This window comes from Lepus europaeus, chromosome 19, assembly GCF_033115175.1.
Source record: "Lepus europaeus isolate LE1 chromosome 19, mLepTim1.pri, whole genome shotgun sequence".
Classification (NCBI taxonomy): domain Eukaryota; kingdom Metazoa; phylum Chordata; class Mammalia; order Lagomorpha; family Leporidae; genus Lepus; species Lepus europaeus.
Genome location: NC_084845.1, coordinates 38,277,449 through 38,300,456, shown reverse-complemented (window position 1 = coordinate 38,300,456; position 23,008 = coordinate 38,277,449). Strand labels below are relative to the sequence as shown.

General features: G+C 43.5%; 1 protein-coding gene across 4 annotated transcripts in view; it reads right to left on the bottom strand.

The window, feature by feature from the left end:
• Positions 1-20,469, bottom strand: part of CYLD (CYLD lysine 63 deubiquitinase) — a 67,029-nt gene extending 46,560 nt beyond the window's left edge. For 2 of the 4 annotated variants that reach the window (XM_062176064.1, XM_062176068.1), the window contains exons 1-5: positions 20,412-20,469; positions 19,696-19,760; positions 12,681-13,335; positions 10,908-11,210; positions 8,098-8,203 (exon numbers count right to left, since the gene is read on the bottom strand). In XM_062176064.1, coding sequence (XP_062032048.1) covers positions 8,098-8,203; positions 10,908-11,210; positions 12,681-13,184 — 913 coding nt within the window. In that variant the 5' untranslated portion in view covers positions 13,185-13,335; positions 19,696-19,760; positions 20,412-20,469. The other 2 variants (XM_062176066.1, XM_062176065.1) reach the window with 2 other exon arrangements.
• Positions 20,470-23,008: the final 2,539 nt, after the last annotated feature.

Genomic DNA, 23,008 nt, shown 5'->3' with positions numbered 1-23,008 from the left:
TATTTCAAAAAGTTTGTGGGAAACAGAACCGAAAGTTAAGTTTATTGCTATGTATTGTGGCATAGCAAGTTAAGCCTCCACTTATGATGCTGGCATCCCATATGGGCACCGATTTTAGACCCAGTTGCTCCATTTCTGATCCAGCTGCCTGCTAAATGCACCTGGGAGAGCAGCAGACAATGGCCCAAGTGCTTGGGCCCCTGTACCCACGTGTGAGACCCAGAGGCAGCTCTGGACTCCAACTTCAGCCTGGCCTGGCCCCAGTCAATGAGGCCGTGTGGGGAGTGAACCAGCAGATGGAATATATATATATATATATATATATATATATATATATATATATCTGTCTCTCTCTCTCTCCTCATCTCTCTATAACTCTGCCTTTAAAATAAATTTTTTAAAAATCCCAAAAACAAAAAGAAAGGTAAGTTTATTGTGGCACAAAAAATTTAAAATTCATGCATAGTTTTTTAATAAAACACATTTTTATGTGAACTTTTTGAAAACTTATACATTCCTAGTGAAAGAGAGGAAATCTCATTGGAGAAATAAATATTAACTAAATTAACTAATATTAACTAAACAAACAAACCAAAAACTAGACAGAAAGTCTTAAAACTACATTGAGGGAGTGTGCATTCATTCTAGCAGTTAGGATGCCTGTGTCCTACCCTGAAGTGCATGGATCCATTACCCAGCTCTGTCTCCTGCCTCTAGCTTCCTGCTAACACAACACCTTGAGAGGCAGCACTGGTTCCTGACACCTACATAGGGGAGACACAAACTGAGTTCCAGACTCCCAGCTTTACCTCCAGCCTAGTGCTGAGATCTTCCATTCGCTGGCCCACTCCCCAAAAAGGCTGCCAGAGCTGGGTCAGGCCAAAAGCCTGAAACTCCACCCAAATCTCCCATGTGGGTGGCAGGGGCCATCATCCATTGCTTTCACAGTCCCATTAGCAGGAAAATGGATCAGAAGCGGAGCAGCCAGGCTTGAAGCAGCATTCATGTAGACCCAAGTATTGCAGGCCGCAGCTTAACCCACTGTGCCACAATGCTGGCCCCTCAAAAATTTCAAAGGATCGGCATTATATTCTCTGACTGTAACTCGAGTGAAAATTCTTTGCTCCAAATTAGTAATCTTTTCATTCTATTTTTCACAAACTTTTTGAAATACATATGTGAAACTTGATTTATATCAGCAATCATAGAAGATCAAATTGGTATTTATAGCCAGGTCTTAGAGCCTCCACGGAGGCAAACCTAGATGGATTACAGAATTAAATGGAAATGCAAAACCATTAAGCTTTTAGCAGACAATGTATAACAGGAAAATTTCAAACATCAATGAGAGAGGATGAGTTACTAATATGAAAACATATTGGGGCTGGCGCTGTGGTGTAGTGGGTAAAGCTGCCGCCTGCAGTGTCAGTTCAAGTCCTGGCTGCTCCACTTCCAATACAGTTCTCTGAAATGGCCTGGGAAAGTGGTGGAAGATGGCCCAAGTCCTTGGGTCTCTGCACCCGCGTGTAAGACCCAGAGGAAGCTCTTTTCTCCTGGCTTCGAATTGGCTCAGCTCCGGCCGTTGTGGCCATTTGGGGAGTGAACCAATGGATGGAAGACCTCTCTCTCTCTGCCTCTCTGTAATTCTACCTTTCAAATAAGTAAATAAATCTTAAAAAAAAAAAAAGGAAAGAAAGCCCAGAAATACATCAAGATATTCGTGGGAATTTAGTATGATGAAAGTGGCACTGAGCACCAGTAGAGAAAAAATGGAGTTTTTAATAAACAATGTTGGGATGACTAGGTAGCTAGCCAGAGGAAAGAAAACAGAAACCAAACTGGATCTGTATTTCACATCACACACCACATAAAATACAAATAAATCAAAGACATTCATGCAGGGCCTGGCGCTGTTGGTGCATCAGGTTAAAACCCTGGCCTGAAGCGCCGGCATCCCATATGGGCACTGGTTCGAATCCCAGTTGCTCCACTTCCTATCCAGCTCTCTGCTATGGTCTTGGAAAGCAGTAGAGGATGGCCCAGGCCCTTGGGCCCCTGCACCTGAAGAGGCTCCTGGCTTCAGATCAGCGCAGCTCCAGCTGTTGCAGCCATCTGGGGAGTGAACCAGCGGATGGAAGACCTCTCTCTCTGTGTCTGTGCATCTCCTTCTCTCTCTGTGTAACTCTGCCTTTCAAATAAATAAATAAATCTTTAAAAAAGAAGAAGAAGTTACAGGGGCATGGGCAGGGAAGAAATGGGAGTTATTTCATGGTAAGTATAGAGATTCTGTTTGGCATGATGAAAAATGTCTGGAGGCCAACGCCATGGCTCACTAGGCTAATCCTCCAGCTGCGGCACCGGCACCCCGGGTTCTAGTCCTGTTTGGGGCACTGGTTCCGTCCCGGTTGCTCCTCTTCCAGTCCAGCTCTCTGCTGTGGCCCAGGACGGCAGTGGAGGATGGCCCAAGTCCTTGGGCCCTGCACCCACATGGGAGACCAGGAGGAAGCACCTGGCTCCTGGTTTCGGATCAGTGCAGCGTGCGGGCCAGAGCGGCCATTGTGGGGTGAACCAACGGAAAGAAGACCTTTCTCTCTGTCTCTCTCTCTGTCTAACTCTGCCTGTCAAAAAAAAAGTCTGGAAATATGAAGTGGTGATGGTGGCACAACATGTAAAGGTACTTACCACCACTGAATTCTACACTTAGAAATGTTTAAAATGATAAATATTGTTATGTATAGTTTGCCACAGTAAAAATACAAATGAGAGTAACCAGATAAACAATAAAAGGCAAATGACAAGCGGGGTCAGAGGAGTGAGGCACAAGAGGTGTGCCTCCCAACACAGAAGGAAAAAACTGGGGAGAAAAAAAGAGCATTAATCCAATCTACACACTGACAAGATATGAACGAACACTTCACAGAAAGAGAAATAAAAATTACCCTTAATCACACAAAAAGATGTTCAACATCCCTCATCAGAGAAATGGAAATACTGAAATACATTTTTCATCTTCGCAATAGGACAAAAAAAACAAAAAAAAAAAAAACTAACCACTTACTCTCATGGTAAAGCTTGTTGTATTCTCCTGATAACAATATAAATTGCTATATCCAGTAGTGAAGGCAATTAGCAATGTCTAGAACAATATAAATGCCTATACCTGTGCATCAAACAACCTCACTTCTGGGAATTTATCTTACAGATATGCTAGCAATATGGAAAATATTTATATATAAGGTTACTTAAGCATTGTTTGGAACAGCAAAAGGTTAGAAATAACCAAAATGTCCAGCAACAGGAAATTGGTTAAATAAGTTATGAAATGTTTTAAAATGCAATGAAAAATTATACACTTTAAGAACAAAAAAGAACTAGACTTTCAAAGAACAGCAATATGCAGTTAAGAGACTAAAACAAGAGTCAGGATAGTGTATATAGGATGCTTTTACTTAAAAAGGGGGAATAAGAATGCATATTTATATTACATTTATATGTATTTGTGGAAAAATATAAAAAACTAATACAAGTAGTTCCCAGTGGGAAGCAAGGGGTGGGTTAAGTGGGCAATCAGGGTGGAGGAGATAAAAACAGAAATAAGATATTTTAACTGTACTTTTAAATTTTTTTATTTGAGCTATCAGAATATATTTCTTACAAAAATCATTTTAGTATCTTGATAGGCGTTTCTAACTCAAGGGCTTTATCCATCAGTCAAAATTCAAAAGATACAGTGTGCATCATTACATGTATAACTTTGATCTCAAATGAAAACAAACCCTAAACGCATATCCCTATATATGCTGATGTGTTTGTGGAAGTGTTCTGATGTCTGTAGCTTACTTTGAAAAAACATTAAAAAAAGGAGATGGTTTAGTGCACGGATGGAGATGGAAAGATATGGGATGTTAATTGTAAAGTGCAGATGGTAGGCATAGGGATGGTGAGTATAAAATTCTTTCAACTTCTCTGTATGTTTGAAATTTCATAATAAAATGTTTTGAAATACTGTACTGAAATTTTAAAAAGAGAATTTATAAATCAAATAAACAACTAGCAGAAAAACAGGCAAAAGACACAAACAGGTGTTAAATGGAAGAAGACACAAATGTTCCACAAACATAGGGAAAGCTGCTCAAAGCTACTTGTGTCAGAGAACTGCAAATGAAAACCACCTTGAGAAACCATTCCTCAGCTGTCATATTGGCACAAATGTGAATCGGTGTTGAAGCAGATATGGCAAGACCCCAAAACCCATACACCCACTTCTACTGGAATGGGTCACTGAACCACGGAACTGTCACACAGTGCAATATACTATGCAGCACTGACTGTGAATGAACTATCCCACAATAAAGAATGTCAACAACACACATTGAGCAAATGTAATACAGTTGAAGTAAATGTTGCAAGTAATTAAAGAACAGTATGGTTCTCTCTATATTAAATTCAGAAACAATATATGGTTTAGGCATGAAGATAGCATAAAACTATAAGGAAATTACCAAGAAAAAAATCAAAACAGTGGTTACCCCTGTGGGGAGATGGCAGTTACAATGGAGGACGGGTTATCGTGTAGTTTCTAAGGTACTCAACAATGTTCTGTTTCTTAACCTGGACGGTAAGTTACATGAGTATTCATCACTATTTTTCATCTAGTTTTTACACATATATTCTAGAATAAAAACAGCTTCTTAAATATAAAAAAAGTCAGCACTGTTACCCTTCCTAAGGATTAAAGAAACATTCTTATAATATTAAGTAAACATTCAAGAGAAAAAATCAACAGACAACTCAATGTTTAACATGTTTGAAACCCAAATCCTGATTTCCAAGCCCTTGTCCAGGCTCACATGCTCGCGTGCTCCTCCTGGTGACCTCCCTCCACAGGAAACAGCTTCTGCCGCCTTCCACTTGCTCGGTTCAAACCTAGAAGGCATCTTCTCCATTCTTCCCTCTCTTTCACTCAAACCCCACATCCAATCTATTTACAAATCGTGTCAGCTCTCTTTAAATTATAACCAAAATCCATTAACCTCTCATCAACTTCACTGTACCACCCCAATCCCAATCCCAGATATTAGCAACTTTCATATGAATCATTGCTACAGTCTCCATCCTGGTCTTCCTACTCTGAACTCTATATAAATATTTTATTTAATTTTAAAAGCAAAGTGACAGAGATGGAGAGACAGACAGAGAGATCTTCCAAACACTGGTTCACTTTCCAAATGCCTCCAACAGCCAGGGATAGGCCAGGCTGAAGCTAGGATCCAGGAACCCCATCCAGGGCTCCCACGTGGGCAACAAGAACGTAAATACTTGAGCCATCATCTGCTGCCTCTCAGGCATATTAGTAGAAAGCTGGACTGGAAACGTGGAATAGATGGCATTCGAATCAGGTACTCTAATATGGATGCAGATGTCCCGAGCAGCAGCTTAACCTGCCACACCACGAGGCCCACATATAATCTCTTAAGCTGCCAGAATTACCATTTTTAAAAGGTAAATTCAGGGCCGGTGCTGTGGCTCAACAGGCTAATCCTCCGCCTTGCGGCGCCGGCACCCCAGGTTCTAGTCCTGGTTGGGGCGCCGGATTCTATCCCGGTTGCCCCTCTTCCAGGCCAGCTCTCTGCTATGGCCCAGGAAGGCAGTGGAGGATGGCCCAAGTCCTTGGGCTCTGCACCCGCATGGGAGACCAGGAGAAGCACCTGGCTCCTGGCTTCAGATCAGCGCGATGAGCCGGCCGCAGCGGTCATTGGAGGGTGAACCAATGGCAAAAAGGAAGACCTTTCTCTCTGTCTCTCTCACTATCCACTCTGCCTGTCCAAAAAAAAAAAAAAAAAAAGGTAAATTCAGGCAAGTATTCCTTTGCTCAAAACCCACCTAGGGCTCCCCAGCTCCTTCGAAGTAAAAGCCAAGAATCCACACAACAGCCCCCTTGGCTCTCCTGTTCCAGCACCCACTCCCCTCATCACTCCCTTGCCCTCAAGTCAATCTGCTGCAACCACAAGGAGCTCCTGATGGTGCTCCAACTAGCCCAGGCTGAAGCCTTGGGGCCTGCCTTGGAATCCAAGGGCTCATTCTCAAATTTTTTGCACGTCAAGAGCTCAAATATCTCCTTATTAGAGAAGCTTATCAGGACTACCCCATATGAAACAGAAAAATCCTACCCACCAAGCCAGCACTTCCAAGCTACCCCTGCTTTGTTTACCGTTCTCCACCGCAGCACAATCTAACTTTACTTATTGTTTATCTTCGAAGGCTCTCCATCAGGAGAATGTTGATCTGTTTTGCTTCCTACTATCTCCCCAACATCTAAGTAAGGGCTGAATAATATCTGAATCAAAGCTTTCATAAAACTGCCTTTAAAACAGCAATCATTTATTAAAATGTCAGTATTTCCATTTACATATCCATAAATTGTGTTATCTCCAAAAACAGGCATGAAAAAGTAAATTAAATATCACTAAATAAAATATCAAGCACATGTATGTTTTCCCTAATGTAAGCAATTTGTTTCCAAAGGGAAGCAAAGAAATAACCAGAAGTTTAAAGATGGAGTTGAAGGTGGATTTGAAAATGGTTTGGGATGCAATTAGGTTGCCTTGACCTACAAAAAAAAAAAAAAAGAAAAGAAAAGAAAAGAAAGAAAGAACCAGAACCTAATTTGTAAGAAATTAAAATCTGATTTTAAAGAAATCAAAAAGAGCAAAGTATATCAGACTTTCACAAAACAAAACTGAAATAACACTATGATCTGAATCCCATAACTCCAACCAAATTCATGTACTCTTGCTATAAAACTAAAAGCTAAAATTGAAAGCATTTGCTAACTTCAAAAAGCAACAACATGGAAACAGGAAGAGCACACAGTGCAGCCTACAAGGAACTTTAGGGATCATCTATTGTTAGCCCCTTCATTTTACAAAAAAAAAAAAAAAAAAAAAAAAAAAAAAAACAGAAAGAAACTAAGAACCTGAAATGAGCTATGGGGAACTCAAAACTGTTCTGTGTCAAGATTAGCAATAATGGAAAAACACTCGAAAGCAAAAAAAAAACAATCCTGTTTGCCTGTTCTGTTGTTCCTTGCTATAGCAAAATCCAGCTTTTATAGAATTAGAGACAAAATACATCTCCATAGAAACAATCTTCCCAAGGACAAATGTAAGACTGCAAAGTAGACTTTCCATGCAGGCCTCACATCCTAAGTATACACAGAGGATACGGGCAGAGAGGGACTGGAGGGAGCACTGCTCTGTAATCACACAGGTCTGGATTTGAATTCTGGCTCTACCACTTACTCTAATCTTTGTCCTATTTGCATCCCAGGTTTCCATGGGTAAAATGGGAATCATTAAGATCTACCTTGTAAGTCTGTCAAGAATGTAAAAAGGTCCCAGTCATTTAAATCAGAGCTTGGTACGTTCCTGGCTACAGTCTACCTGCACACCTTCTGATGTTTTACTCAGAGTTGCATAATGCTCGGTAGGAAAGCACCAGGTATGCCTTGGCGAGCTTCACTGCACTAGTCTTCTACTAACAGCCAGGGGACGGCACTGCTGACGATGCTATCAACAGTTATTTGTCAGTCTCCAGACAACAGTCATTAGGTGCTATTTGTTTGATATAAAATAAAGGCTGCTTAAGATTTTTTAAGTTCTAAAGATGAGTGATCAGTTTTTGACTATACCATGAAGCCTGGTCAATTATACCACCTAAAAATTAATGGATCTCCTTGATCACCCAGCAATAATCTCCATGATAGATTAACCAATTTCTGCTCAAAGGCTTCTGTGTTAAACTAAGATCTCACTCAAACAGGTAGCAGTTTATTGCATTTTCTGATCCTTCTAATTATCAAAAAGGGCTTCTTCCCCATAAAATGAGTAAGTGGTAAAAAAAAAAAAAAAAAAAAGATGATAATGTATAAAGCCCACTTCACATTCATGTACTTCTGGAAAGGAAAAGGAAGGATATTCCATCTAGTAATTCCATAATATAAAAGTACAGTTTCAGAAATTTATCTTGAAGCTTACGTTTACATCCTTGAAACAAATATGCGTTAGATGCTCTGACTTACAAACACACAACACGTACCTGGGATGATGTCGTTGATGTGCAGGAGAATTGTACTTTCCACACTCGCAAAACTACAAAGCTGGACTCCATCAAATCTTCCATCCCAGTTGCCAATAGGGTTATCCTAGAAATTGAATGGTAAAACAAGTTTAAAAGCCTCCTCAGTATTTGTACCCCATGTGTACTGCAGCTCAATTCAATTCACAATAGCTAAAATATGGAATCAACCCAGATGTCCATCAACTGGTAACTAGATAAGGAAAATGTGGTGTATATACACTATGGGATACTACTCAGCCATAAAAAAGAATGAAATCCTCTCTTGTGCAACAAAATGAATTGCCACTGGAAATGACCATGCTTAGTGAAATAAGCCTCTCTCAAAAAGACAAATATCATATGTTTTCTCTAATGTGTAGCAGTTAATACAAATACAAAAAAATGTATAGGAACGAAATGGGATATGACTGTTGTTCTTAGCCCTTGTTGGCACTCCTGTGAGACTGTGGTCTGATTTTTCACTTGTTGAATAATATGATTAGTCGCAAATTAAGCCTGTGAATATAAAGTTATGTCTGCAAAAACTGATGAAGAGAAGGGAAAGGGATGGATGGTGTAGGGGGAGCAGGGGAGGAAGGGAAGTATGGCTATCTTCTTCTAACTGTACCTCTAGAATATATAAAATCTGTTCTCTTCATATTAATAATTTTTTTAAAAACCTCCTCAATAAAAACAGAAATGTGAAAGTCTGTATTCTCCATAAAAGGGTCCTCTAAAATATTTTACACTTGTAATTGTTAACTATTTTGCCCAAATGAAAGAATGTATTAGAAACAAATGTAGTAGGAATAAGGCTTTTTTGCTTGCTTGCTTGTTCATTTGTTTTGTTTTTGCTTTTTTACTTTTTTTTTGGGGGGGGGGGGACTCAAGGATATTTAAGTTAATCATAGACCCATAGATGAACAAAGAATCAGATTTTTTTATTCTAAGGAGCAGCACTCATCTGAGGTTTACAAAGACATTGTTTTGCAGGAAGCTTTATTAATAATATATCATTTCACCCAGAAACTTGTCCTTAATTAGCCCTAGCTTGCCCCGACCACTCTTATACTTTCTGAACACTTTGTCAATCTGAACTTCTATACGTCTTTCTGTACACAGAATGTCATTTTTTTTTTTTTTGACAGGCAGAGTTAGACAGTGAGAGAGAGAGACAGAGAGAAAGGTCTTCCTTCCGTTGGTTCACCCCCCCAAATGGCCGCAGCGGCCGGCACACCACGCTGATCCGAAGCCAGGAGCCAGATGCCTACTCCTGGTCTCCCATGCGGGTGCAGGGCCCAAGCACTTGGGCCATCCTCCACTGCACTCCCGGGGCCACAGCAGAGAGCTGGACTGGAAGAGGGGCAACTAGGACAGAACCAGCGCCCCAACCGGGACTAGAACCTAGAGTACTGGCGCCGCAGGCGGAGGATTAGCCTAGTGAGCCGCGTCGCTGGCCCAGAAAGTCATTTTTAATTGCTCTTTTGTCACTTTAAGAGCAAGTAAGAATTTCTTCATCAAAATAAGACTTTTAGATTTAATTATGTGATGTTCCAATGTAGCACCAGCTAGTAAGTGCTGCTCCTGGAGTCAGACAAGTGCCCTGAGCCCCAAGGTGCTGCGTGGCTACAATGTTCCTGGAGACAGGAACAGATGGAGAAAACCGCACTTGAGAGACCTTTCCTCTTCAGGAGTGGAAGAGGAGCGTTTAGAATGAATGACTGCACAAGGCAACCGGTGGATGGACAGGGACAGGGCGAGAAGCTGCCAGGGCGAACCTCCCTGCAGCTTGCCCTGGGTAAGCAACATGATCCCTAGACCCCTATCTAAGGAGGGAAAGGCATAAACAGCTATCGCCAAGTTTGGGGTCTGACCACATGACCTGCAGCAAGGGGAAGCAGCAGATGATGGCTCAAGTGTGGGGCACCTGGCTGGAGTTCCCAGCTCCTGGCTTCAGCCTGGCCCCACTCCTAGCTGTTGTGGGCACTTGGGGAGTCTGCTTGCAATGGAAGACCTCTCTCTCTCTCCCTCTCTCATTGTCACTCTGCCTTTCTAATAGATAAAAATAAACACACACTTGAAAAGAAAAAGAAAGTATTTGTAGAAGAGCAGTTAGCAGGGATGGGGAGGGTGAATAGTTATTTCATAGGTAAAGTTTCAATTTGGGATGATGAAAAAGTTCTGCAGGCAGCTGGCACTGGTGGGACAACTATGAGAATGTATTTAATGCTCCTAGACTTAAAAACAGCTAAAATGGTAAATTTTATATTACATAAATGTTAGCAAAATTAAAAAAAACTTTTAATGAAAGATACCCTTTGAGAATACTCAAATTGTCTATTCCTCAAAAACAATGTGGTTTTCCTCTACTCACATATTTTCTGTAAATGACTTTCACATTACTGATTAAAATCAGATCAGCCACTAAAATTTTATAAAATATTACAAAAAGAGAAACATGGATTACAAAAAAAATTCCAAAATAAGACGTCACCTAATATATTTGGGTTTTGTCGTTGTTGTCTACTGGTCAACTACACTGACACAAACTTAAAGACTGAAAACATTATTCCAGTTTCTTCAAGCTAGAAGCAAAAGACTAAATGCAATTCTATATCGAGCCTCCTGTCTCATTTCAATGTTCTTTTACCAAAGATAAATTAGAACATGTTCTTTAAAGTACTCCAAGTTAGTCCATTTTAAATATTCAAAGTGTTCAGTTTGTACCTAAATTGGTCATAAACTAATACATATATTCACAAAGATAATATAATCCAAAAGTTTCTTACCATGTCCACACCAACAAAATATCCTAAGCTTTCTTTTCCTGGCAAGACATCACAGAATATAACCGTTCCAGATTCTATAGTTTCTCCAACCTTCAAAGAAACTCTGGAGTTTATTTCCAAAGGGGGAAGTTCAACCTGCATGTTGTCCACTGGACCTGCATAATCACTTTCCAGTCCATTGTCATCATCTTCTATGATTTCTAGCTTGTCCAAGGCAACGAACACCCCACAATCTTCATCGCACTGAAATAGCTGTTTCCCTTGATATAACCCATCAGTGAAACCTTGGCCACGACCTTCTTCCTAGTTTTCAAAAGAGACAGGGGAAAAAATAACAGATACACAGATACAGAAAGATGATCCACAGGAAAAAGGGCCCATTCTGGGAATTTCTGGGAATTTCAGGGAAATCAACCTGAAAAAAAAACTGTAAATAATTAGTACTTATTAACAGTTGCTTTAGGATTTTTTTAAAGGAATAAGTTCTACCAGATGCTGAAATAAAATTATTTGATAGTTTAAAATCATAATTCTATTGTGAGAGAGCTGGACTCTTTTCTACATGTATTTCAAAGATCACTTTTATTCTAAATTTTATTTTAACATAACAGTCATGTTGGCTCCATTTCTTGAGCACTTACTCTGTGCCAGCCACTGCGCTAAATCCCATATCAATGTATGGCAAAGACATCACACATCGAGTACTGCTATCTTTCTACAGATGAGGAAGCAGACTTAGAGATGTTAAGTAGGTTGGTTAAGTAACCTGGCAACCCACCTCGTAAATGACATAACTAGGATTCAAATCCCCAACTGTCTTACAATTACTTCTTTAAAAATTAAATCAGGAAGCAAACAAGGCATGAAATTCTATTTGCAAGAATGTCAAAATGTAATTGACTTAAGTTCTCAAGAATTAATACTAAGTTTGGAAATAAATTACAGAGTTCTTGAATCTCTTTCCAGTAGAAATGAGTTCTAAGATGATTTTCACATATATTAGCAGGGACAGCTATAAGCAAGTTTAAATCACTGTAACTTCTTTCTTTAAATCTTGTATCTAAATTGTCTTTACTTAATCTCACACAAGAAGAAGAACTGAGAAATGTATACATAATAATGTCACAAGACAATAACAATTTTTGAAGTGATTACAACTGATAAAGTTCTTTTTTAAAACAGTGTCAAAATTTCAATAAAGTCTGCAATAACTGTGACCTATCTGTATGTAATATCCCCACTGCAGTAGGCAGCTTTTTAAAATTGTAAGCATCACCTTTATATCATCTCAATTCATAATTAAGAAGCAAATCCTGGAGTAGGCATTTGGCACAGCGGGGTTAAGTTGCCACTTGGAGTGCCCACATCCCATATCAGAGGGCCTGGTTCAAGTCCTGGCTACTGTGTTTCCGATCCAGCTTCCTCTAATGTGCACCCTGGGAAACAACAGAGTATGGTGGAGGTGCTTGGGCCTCTGCTACCCATACGAGAGACCCAGATGGAGTTCCAGGCTCCAGTTTTGGCCTGGCACAGCCCCAGCCATTGTGACCATTTGGGAGATAATGTCTGTCTGTCTGTCTCTCTCTCTCTCTCCCTTTCAAATAAAGTGAAAATAAATGATTTTTAAAGTAAATCCTAATGATTACAAAACCATCCTATAAACCATATTTTGTTTTCAAAGGGAAAATACGTATATATATACACAAATACACAGAGACACACAGATGCACACACCCCTCCCTCCAGTCTACTGAAACAGTGCCTCAAACTTACCAGCAATTCGACTCCAAAGAAGATGCCGGACACCGTCCTCTCTGCCAGCAAGGGGCCCCTGAAGCGCACCACCCCAGGGAACTTCTCCTCCCCAGACCGAAGCTGCACCTTCACGGGGCAGCCCACGGTGATCTGGAGGCCTTTACTTAGTCTGCTCCTGTTTTTAAACAGGCTGAACCTCTCCTCGCAGTTGGTGATCGCCAGGAGTAACTCTGTGAATTTCTCATTTATTTCCACAACATCCTTCTCATCCACAAAGAGAACGGCATGAGGCTGCTCTAGAATTTTTAATCCAATCTGATTTTTCTTGCCTTTGGCCGAAGGCATCCTGGCGTGTCCCACGGCCCGGTCTTGGATGTGCTGTCCTATGCTCCCCTTCGGTACTTTCAGGAGCTTCTGCGTTTGCTTGTCTGTGACACTGCATTCTTGAAGAAGCAAATAAAACATCCGTTCTTCCCAGTAGGGCGAAGTGACTTTTTCTTGGCTCCATAAGCCTGAACTCATGGTGACGCTCACTTCAAAACATCGACTCAAAAAAAAATGGAACTACTTGTAAGTTTGTTGTAAAACCACAGAAGATGAAGTCACAGGCAGTCCCAAAGCATGTTTTGAGCAATTTGGTGTCCATTCTGTAAGAAGACAGCAATCAAAACGCCTGGCGAAGAAGCAAAAGGAAACTTTACACTTTGTTCTACGTGACCTAAAATTGAGCTTAAAGACTTTCTAAAATCTCATCTGACTAGTAAACATGAACTTACAGGAAATATTTCCAGAAGCACATACAAAGGGCTAAAAGCCATCAAGTGCTCGTATCTACTGTAACTCTGTATATTTAAGAAAATCCAATAGAATATTCTCAAAGACAATAATGTTGGTTTTTAAGGCACTGAAATTTATAATTAGATTCCAGCAAAAATTTTCAGGATGACCTTTAAAGATACACATATTCTGACATTTTTTAACTTTAAAAAGGAGCAATTTTTATGGATTTTGTCTAATTTAATGGACAGGCTGTTATTCTTGAGCACAATACACATAAATCCTGTAAATCAAAGTGGCTATCATTTCAGAACAGTTTAAGTAAAAAGTTATCCATTATAGTGTTGAACATCTATCAATAAAAATATAAAATTACATCCAGAAACGGTAATCACAATTCATTTATCTGTATGCCATATTTTGATAAGGGAACATTTTATCACTGACTCAATTTCACTTCCTTAATCTTGTACATTTTGTCTTAGGTAAATGTTAATCACATTCATCATACCAACATTTGATGTCTCACAATCACAAATATCAGATATTATAATCTGATTATGTTAATAAAAAAAAACAGTTGGGGGGGGAGGCATTTGTTGTGGCCATTAAGACTCTGCTGAAGACATCTGCAACCCGTGTCAGAGCCCGGGTTGGAGTCCTAGCACCACTCCCCATCCCAGCTTTGTGCTAGTGGGCACCCAAGTCCTATTGAGTGGGTTCCCTGCCACCCACATGGAATATCTGAATGGAGTTCCAGGCTCCCAGCTTCTGCCTGGCCCAGCCCTGGCTACTGAGTGAACCAGAGGATGGGAAATTTCTCTGTCTTTCAAATAAATAAAATAAATTTTAAATAACTTTTTAATTTTAATTAAGAACTTTTTTTTTTTTTTTTGACAGGCAGAGTGGATAGTGAGAGAGAGAGACAGAGAGAAAGGTCTTCTTCCTTTTTGCCGTTGGTTCACCCTCCAATGGCCGCTGCGGCCGGCGCATCGCGCTGATCCAAAGCCAGGAACCAGGTGCTTCTCCTGGTCTCCCACGCGGGTGCAGGGCCCAAGGACTTGGGCCATCCTCCACTGCCTTCCCGGGCCATAGCAGAGAGCTGGCCTGGAAGAGGGGCAACCGGGATAGAATCCGGCACCCCAACTAGGACTAGAACCCGGTGTGCTGGCGCCGCAAGGCGGAGGATTAGCCTGTTAAGCCATGGCGCCGGCCAATTAAGAACATTTTATAACATTCAAACTTGGACTGTGTAATAAGGACATATAATTGCAATACTCTGATACTGAATTGCAAACATTTATTTTATTTAAAATAAAAGTGTTTTAATGTCACAAGATGACTTATTTCCTTTTCAGCTTCAAATTTTCATTTAAAATCTTTATAAAAATAATAATCTTTCATAATTAAGCAACTCATTAATTCAAATTGAGACTTCCTTATTTTAATTATTCTTCTGAAAAGAATAGTTTCTATGCATTCTCTGTCATGAGGATGTGGCTTTTTAGTTTCCAAACACAGCACTGATTTCCTCCTTCGTCCGGCCAGAGGCATCCATTTCCACTACTTTGAGTAACGGCAGCAACGGATAGCACTAGCATATGCATCTGGTCTAGTCTTGCAATTAAAAAACAAACACCCCTAAAACTAAGGAGACCAAATTTTAAGTTTCATAATTTAACGATGAAACCATCTGGCAAATCTATACACACAGAGGAACATTTATTTAAAAAAAAATTGTTAGCTAGTAAGTTTTTGCCCCAGAGTAGAAGGCTGTCTCTGTACAAGTCAGAAGGGGACATGCCCAAGACGCGCTGGGCTTGGCACCCCTTCTGCCCAACCGGGTCGGCGCACCTGGGCAACGTTTAACGAGAACAGAGGCAAGGGCAGCAAGAAGTGCTTTTCCTCTCTCCTCTTTTTGTGATGCGTTTGTCTGAATGCCACTTGAGGGCACTGTCTACTTCAGCAGGAATGGGATCGACTTCTCTCTGCCTCTTACATAAGACACCTGTGGAAACCTCCATCCTGGCAGCGTGTAAACCGACCCCTCGCAGGTGCTGCCCCAGCAGCTGCCCAATCCCTTCATCAGGCTCTGTCCCTCTGAAGCACCAACAGGATGTGTTTGTTATTTTGCACTAAAATGCTTGCAAAGCAGCCTTATTTTTCCTGGATCACAATTTTCAGGAAGAACATAAATTCTGATGTGTGACTGCGTGTGCACGGCTGTCCATCACTGTGCTCACAGGCTGTGCGGCACACTTCCTGAGCGCTCGCGTCTGCGAGAACCGATCTGCTCTCTCGTTCTCTCCTGCAATCAGCCATTTTCTGTGGTTTCCTGCAGCATGCGTTTGACTCCTTTTAGGGCCTTGTTGCTCTCCAACTTACTGCTTCTAACCAGTTCTGAGAAGCCACATGATGAAGTAGATTTGTGTGTTAAAAAAAAACAAAGCAACAATAACAAAAAGAGGAACACATAAATTCTGCAAGAACCTTTAGGCGGTAAAGGACGTGAGCTGTCTTGCATAGACATTATTCTCATCCCTCTGAGAAGGCGGAGATAGTCAAAATGGAACTTCCAAAGAAGGGAGCTATTGTTTGGGTTCTCTGTAAAAGAGATTTACATTTTTCGGCCAATAATTAAAAAACAAAAGGGAAAGCAATTCTATGAATGTTTTGGAAAGAAATATTTTTTTAATTCCTAAAAATACTTGCAATATTAAAATCAGAAACTGCCTTGAATCTTAATTATTTAGACAGCAACAACTCCCACTGTGTTGGTTCTCGAGCTTAACAACCCATATCACAATTTAAAATAAAAACTGGGTGTTAATAAAATACTATGAAGACAAAACTAAATTACTAAGAGTAATGCATTAGGGCATTCCATGTTAAATGAATTTAATTATGAGACTGCAAATTATTTAAGGGAGACAGACTCCAATAAACTGAGATAACTAATTGGCTCTAAAACCACTAAAGGCAAAAGCAGCAGTTTTCAAGAATCGTATTCTAAAGCGAACCACACCAGGAGCAGTAACTTTCTAACTTGCCTTAGCCCAGTGAGAATGATCAGACAGATCACATTAAACAATTAGAATGGCCTGAGCAAAAGTTTTAAATATTTTATAACACATTATCCCAAAATAAAAAGGATGTGGCCTTCCCTCTTTTAGAATGACCACATTAAAAATGGGTTTGAAATTATCATGTTAAAAATTGATTCTCTTCATTGCAACTGATAAAGCTGAATGGGGAACTAATGGCTCCAGTCTACAGACGGGTCAGATGATAAATTTAATGACCATTAATGTTCTGAAAACAGCAGTATTACAACAGTAATATGCTAACACATACATCCTCTCACAGTAGAAACTAACACTGGCATTCTTCTTACAAACGGGACAGGTACAAGAGTTAAAGTCTTAACCCCAAGCGATAAACCCAGGGAAGACTGAAATCACATTGTAAATGAGTTCTTTATCAACCAGGAAGGCTGGCTTGTGGGTTCAGTAATCTTATGCACTGAGTCCAGTGTCAGACACTGAAAAATAGAGAAGAATTAAAATATCTCAGGGGCCGGCACTGTGGCACAGGTTAATCCTCTGCCTATGGTGCCAGCATCCCATATGGGCACTGGTTCTAGTCCCGCTGCTCCTCTTCAGATCCAGCTCTCTGCTAAGGCTTGGGAAAGTAGCGGAAGATGGCCTAAGTCCTTGGAGATCTGGAAGAAGTTCCTGGCTCTGGATTAGCCCAGCTCCAGCCATTGTGGCCATTTGGGAAGTGAACCAGCGGATGGGTTCTCTGTCTCTCACTCTCACTGTGACTTTACCTCTTAAATAAATAAATAAAATCTTTAAAAAAAAAAAAGATATATTTATATGACAGTTGCCTTCAAAAGTCACCCCACACCCCACACACATTGAGCTTCTGCCTTTCAGGAGAGGCCACTGGAGCAAAAACACAGGGACAAGCAGGGCAGCCACGTTCACAATCCAGGTAGGGCAGCTGGGGCAGAGGGTTAATGGGAAGGGAGAAATTTCCACTTGTGTTCTCTGAATACTTTGCAGGTCAAATCACTGAGAGGGTGAGCATATAACAAATGACTCAGTCAAATCCTATCTTGTTTCAGGCTGGATAACTGTGTGATTATGGATATCTGATAATTACTTGAAGTACTGAATGAAGATTACCAAAGAGCTGGAAATACAGTAATATACTTAGCCCTAAAACCATGCTGAACAAAACGCTTAGCTTTCGACAACACTGAACTTGAAACGGGGTCACTTGGATTTGAAAACATATCTGGTTACCTGAGCTTCCTGACGGTCTGGATTCTAGCAAAGGGGAATTGGACGTATTAAGATAAAATTATCAAACCAACAGGAACACTGGAAAACACGAATATTTTATCCATCTCCATGAAAGGCAGATGATCAAAAACAGTTTTACATAAACACATCAAAGGCCAGAACACGTGTTCTAAAAAACAATACCTAGTACAAAGGCTTATCACCAGCCACACAGAACTCACAATGGTTAACCTATCCAGAAGCTACAAGTGTCATTTCACCCTGGAGTCACCAGGTTCTCCTGTTCCCAACAGCTCACAAAGACAGATGTAACTCAAGAACTACATCTTCTTTTGTATCTGCCGAGATAGCCTCCCTGCTCCAAAGATCATAGGAGGCTATCTAAATTCGAATTCAAGTTGCAATGCTAAATTACTGCCCCTATTTATAAATGGCAAAGTAGGAAGGCCGGCTCAAACACAAACACGGGAGACTCGTGGACCTTTCTTCAACTGCTTCCAGGCAGCTGGAATGATTGCCCTCATCAGAAAGAACATCTCCCACTAAAGGAACTGGCTGTTAAATTCCTTAAATGGTTCAAGCACAGGAACATGGGGATTCCAGGACCAGAAAGGAGACTTAATTTCCATGTTCCTCATTTTATTAACTTGTGACACAAGGACACAGTCCCTAAAACAAGTGGGATTTATCGGGTGATAGGCAAAGTCTGGCTCCTTCCCCAACACGTTCGTGTCAGAAGAACAAGGAACAGTATCCTACACTCACTGACATGTCCAATGGCCTGTGTCCCCTGCGCAGACCCCACACACGAGAAACGAACGAAACACTTTTGGCTAACTCAAGTGATAAGAGCCACAGCTGCAACTCCCATTCCTCATCCTGTTTTTAAGGAATTAAAATCTTCTTGCAGGTTAAACAAACGAAGGGAGGGAGGCAAGGAGAAAGGGTTGGGAGGACTGGGCGAGTTCTGCCTACAGCACCAGTCTGGACAGAGGAAGTCATGGGGAAGTCCCGCAGCACTCCACTGTTACACACCTAAGAATCAAATCCAGGAATGGAAGTAGTCTCCGTGGAGCCTCACGCCGTATGTGATGCTTAGGAATTCTATATAACCAAGGTAAGAAATTGAAGATGACACTCTGAAATCCAGGAACACAGTTCTAACAGTTTAACGAGTGAGACAATTACTCTTCTCTCTCCTTGTGTTAAAGAGTTCCTTAAATCAAACAAAACCACAGGGTAGGCGGCCAGACCACAGAAATCATCGTTGCCTAGTGTCCATTGTTTTACATAGTAAGTGCCCTGGTCTTACCAGCTTCCCAGAGAGGTACCAACCAAAGGAAGGCTGCCGTACAAGGAGACCCACAAATTCTCCAGCAGACCATTAAAGAACGTTCTGGGTGCTATCAGCATTTGCAGTACGTGAACTTCAAGAGGAATTTCCAACAAATTATTTCCTGCTAACACTGTTCTAGTTCAAAGCCACCCACTCCCCAGTGGGGAATGGCAGGCTAAATTCCTAGGGCCATTCAATCTACTTGGGGAATGAGGGGGCGTGCAGAAAGCTACCACTTGAATGGACACCCTCTCCCGGCCTGAGCTTTTCTCTGGGAGCCAGGGTTTGCAAAATGAACAATCTTAATTGGCCACAAATCAAAAGCAGGAGAGGAATGCTCATTAGCTGAGGATACAACTTTCCAGGGGAAACTGGGGAGAGCAAGGTGGCAAGGACGAGGGGGGTTGGGCAGCCACAAGCTTGCTGGCTGGAAGATGACAACCAGCCCAAAACACGCAAATGCCAAGGGGTGGCACAGGATGCCAAATACACGAATAGCCCAGCAGCTGACCCAGATGAGCACCGAACTCAGAAACCCCATCCTCCTTCAAGACTTCATGATTTCCCCCACACACGCTTAATAGGATTTCAAAAAAAAAAAAAAAAGTACCTGTCGCAACAGGGCGCACCTTTCAACTACAGAACTCCAGGTTGTCGTGCAAAACCATCCTCAACCTGGAAAGGGGAAACGGAAAGAAAAAGCAGAACACGCCATTAACGAGGTCAGAACCCCGGCTGCTCTTCCTGGACGGGCGCCGCAAACACCTCGAAACCGACCGATCCCAAACGCCCCTCTACACGGACGGGCGACGCCACAACCCGGGGCTCTCGGGTCAGCTGGGGCCGGCCGGGGCCAGCCGGAGGCCCGTGCCTCAGTTTCCCTGCCTGTTAACGGGGAGGAGGGGGGAGACCGAGTCCCGCACTGTCTTCACCCCAAGACCCCTCTTCTCCGGGGGTCCCAGAGGCGGCGGCCAGGCTGCCACCACCACTCAGGATCGAGTCCTCCCGGGAAGGCTCGGCGACGAGTGGAGACCCAGGGTGGGGAAGCCCGGGCTGACGTCAGTGGGCTCAGCACCTCGCGGGCCGGGGAAGCTCGGCGGGCCGGGGCAGCTAACGGGCCGGCGCCGAGGCCCGACTGTCGCCGCGGCGGCTCCAGGCGCCCTGAGGCCGGGGAGGGGCGCCTCAGAGGACTGGGCCGCCGGCCGCTCGGCCGCCCGCTCACTCACTCACCCACCTAGAGCGGCGGGACGCAACCCCTTGCCCAGGCTCCCCAGCCCACGTCCCGGGCCGGCCCCGTCGCCCCACACCCACCACCCTAGTATTTACCTCCGACGCGCGGCCCCCGCGCAGCCGAACCTGCTACCTGGGCCCGCCCCCACCTGCCCCGCCTCCGAACCGCCCAAGAGGGAAGGAGGGAGCGGGGGCGGAGAGGGCGACCGCTGAGCTAACCAATCGCTGCCAGAGCTCCCTTCCTACGCGCGCCCTGATTGGGCCTTCCTGTGACAGACCTTCCTCCAATGGCTGCCCGCCTGTCGCAGGATGAAGGGACTTTCCGCTCTGTCAAGCTCGGTGGAGCCAAAGGGAAAGCAGAGGGGAAGGGCGGAGAAGAACGGGATGGGGGCGGGGAGCTCTGACTGATTGGACGAGAGACTACGGATGCCTCATTACCATTGGGTAATGTCGGAGCCGGGGCGGGGCGCTTTGCTAGTCCCAGCTCCGCCTCTCAAGCTCACGCTCGGGTCTCGGCTCTCTGCCTTAGCTGTCAAAAGGAGGCTAGGGGAGGAGCCCGGACGAGAGCTGGTAATAGGGTTCCCGGGTTCCAGAAAAGAGCAAAGCTTTAGAATCAGACCTAAGTCCGAAGCTGCTGTCACCAGTTGTGGGGGACCTCGCATTCAAGCTGGGTCTCAGTTTTCTCATCTGTAAAATGGAGGTGACAGCGACACCTGGCTTAAACGCCGCAGTGGAGCTCTTCCTCCCCGCCAGAGGCGGCCTGCGAGTCCTGCTACAGCCGACACCTGTCGTCACCTGCGCGGGTCCAGAGAGTCTCCCTCTCCGCACGCTGCCTCACCCAGCCCCGCGCCCCTGGCCGCCAGCCAGCACTTGGGTGTAGTTACGGATCTGATTCCCACAAGTGCTCAAAATATATAAGGAAATGCTTTTTATAATCAGCCCCGGAGCCTCGCAGCGGGACTTGCTGCGCTGGATACTCCTGTTAATTACTTCCTTCTCCTTTGACATTTTAGGTACTAATTATGGAAGAAGGTGATTAATACTGAAAAAGGAGGAGGGGTGTGTGTGCGTGCGTGTGTGCGCGCGTGTGCATGTGCGTATTTAATGACACAAATTTCCCCAGTGGAAAGCGATACGTTTCTGAAGATCTAGGGAACTGAAACCAATGAGTGCATAAAACTAGTCATAGAAGTGATTACTAACTCCCTTGCCGTAATCACCCGGAGTGAAATGGACCTCTTTTGAAAACCTAAGCCTTGATCCCCTCCTGCTCCTCCTTGGTCTACCCTTAAACTGCAGCAGAAGCAACAAGTTGGGAGTCTGGCTCCCAGTGGCCTCCGGCAGCGCTGTTCCCCTGTGGAGTTCGATTCTCCAATGCAGCTGATAGGGCTCAAAGGTCGTAGGCTGGCTGGATGGCTGGCTGGCTGGATATTAGCCTCAAGATGGTTTTTGCTTGCCCATATACCAAGGAGGAGGGAAGAAAAGAGGAAGTGGAGTGAGGGAGAGGTATTCTGAATCCTTTCACACAGGACAAGCCCTCTCACTTCCTGCACCTGGCCACACTGCTCGCCATTCTCTGCTCCGTCCCCAGGACCACTTCTCTCATTTGCATTACCTACTGGCCCCTGAAGGCACTCGAGTTTCAGAACATCTTCACGCACATCTGATGACGCTGTCCAGTGCTGCTGAACTCTGCTTCACTGGGGCTTTCTTTGCCACCAGGAACAGCTAGGTCCCCCCTCTCGGTCCTCCCATCACGGTTACTGAATCAGTGTCAGGGCCTGTCTCCACCCACCCAAAAGATCCTCAAGGTTGACAGATGGGCTTATCTCGATCACCGTCTCCTATCAGCTGATGATGGCCACCTAGACCATTATGTCGAAACTGATTCTGAAGCTGTGTTCAGCCTCACAGGCAGAAGAGGTGACCGCCAGGAGATGAGATGGGGAAATTGCATCCTGTATTTGCAGTCCTTGGTTAAAGTCCAGAGATTAAAGTCCAGAGAGGGAAAATAACTTCCTCCAGCCACTCAGGAGATGGCTTGAAACCCTGATTTTCCTGACGCCAAGCCAGGGCTCTTTCCACTATGTTTAAGTGGGTTCTCCAACTGAAATACCATCCTCTGCATTCCAGATTCTTCCTTCATGGAAGACCCAGCCTCTTCCACGCCTGTCCCATTCAGCCTGGCCCCGGGCTCATGCAACTGGTGGTTGACTCAGTGAGCAGGTGCCAGGAAACACAGAAGTGTGTGAGAGATGGCACCCCCTGCCTCTGGCAAGGGGAGACAACGTTTAACAAACTGATCCAACAATCACCCAATTGCGACAGTGGTGAACTTCCAAGGACACCGCCTCTGAGCATACACCAAGAGTGGCTGGGAACTCAGGAAGGCCCTGTTGGAGGAAGTCACCCTTAGGAGAAGGGAGAGAAGGTGAGTGCCAGCTGAAGGTGGGGCAGGGGGGTGGTCCAGACAAAGGGAACAGGAAAGGACATAGACCCTAAAGGAACTGAAAAAGACAAGGGGCCGGCGCTGTGGCGTAGCAGGTAAAGCCGTGGTCTACAGTTCCAGCATCCCATATGGGCCCTGGTTGGAATCCCAGATGCTACATTCCGATCCAGCTCTCTGCTATGGCCTGGGAAAGCAGCAGAAGATGGCCCAAGTCCTTGGGCCCCTGCACCTCTGTGGGAGACCT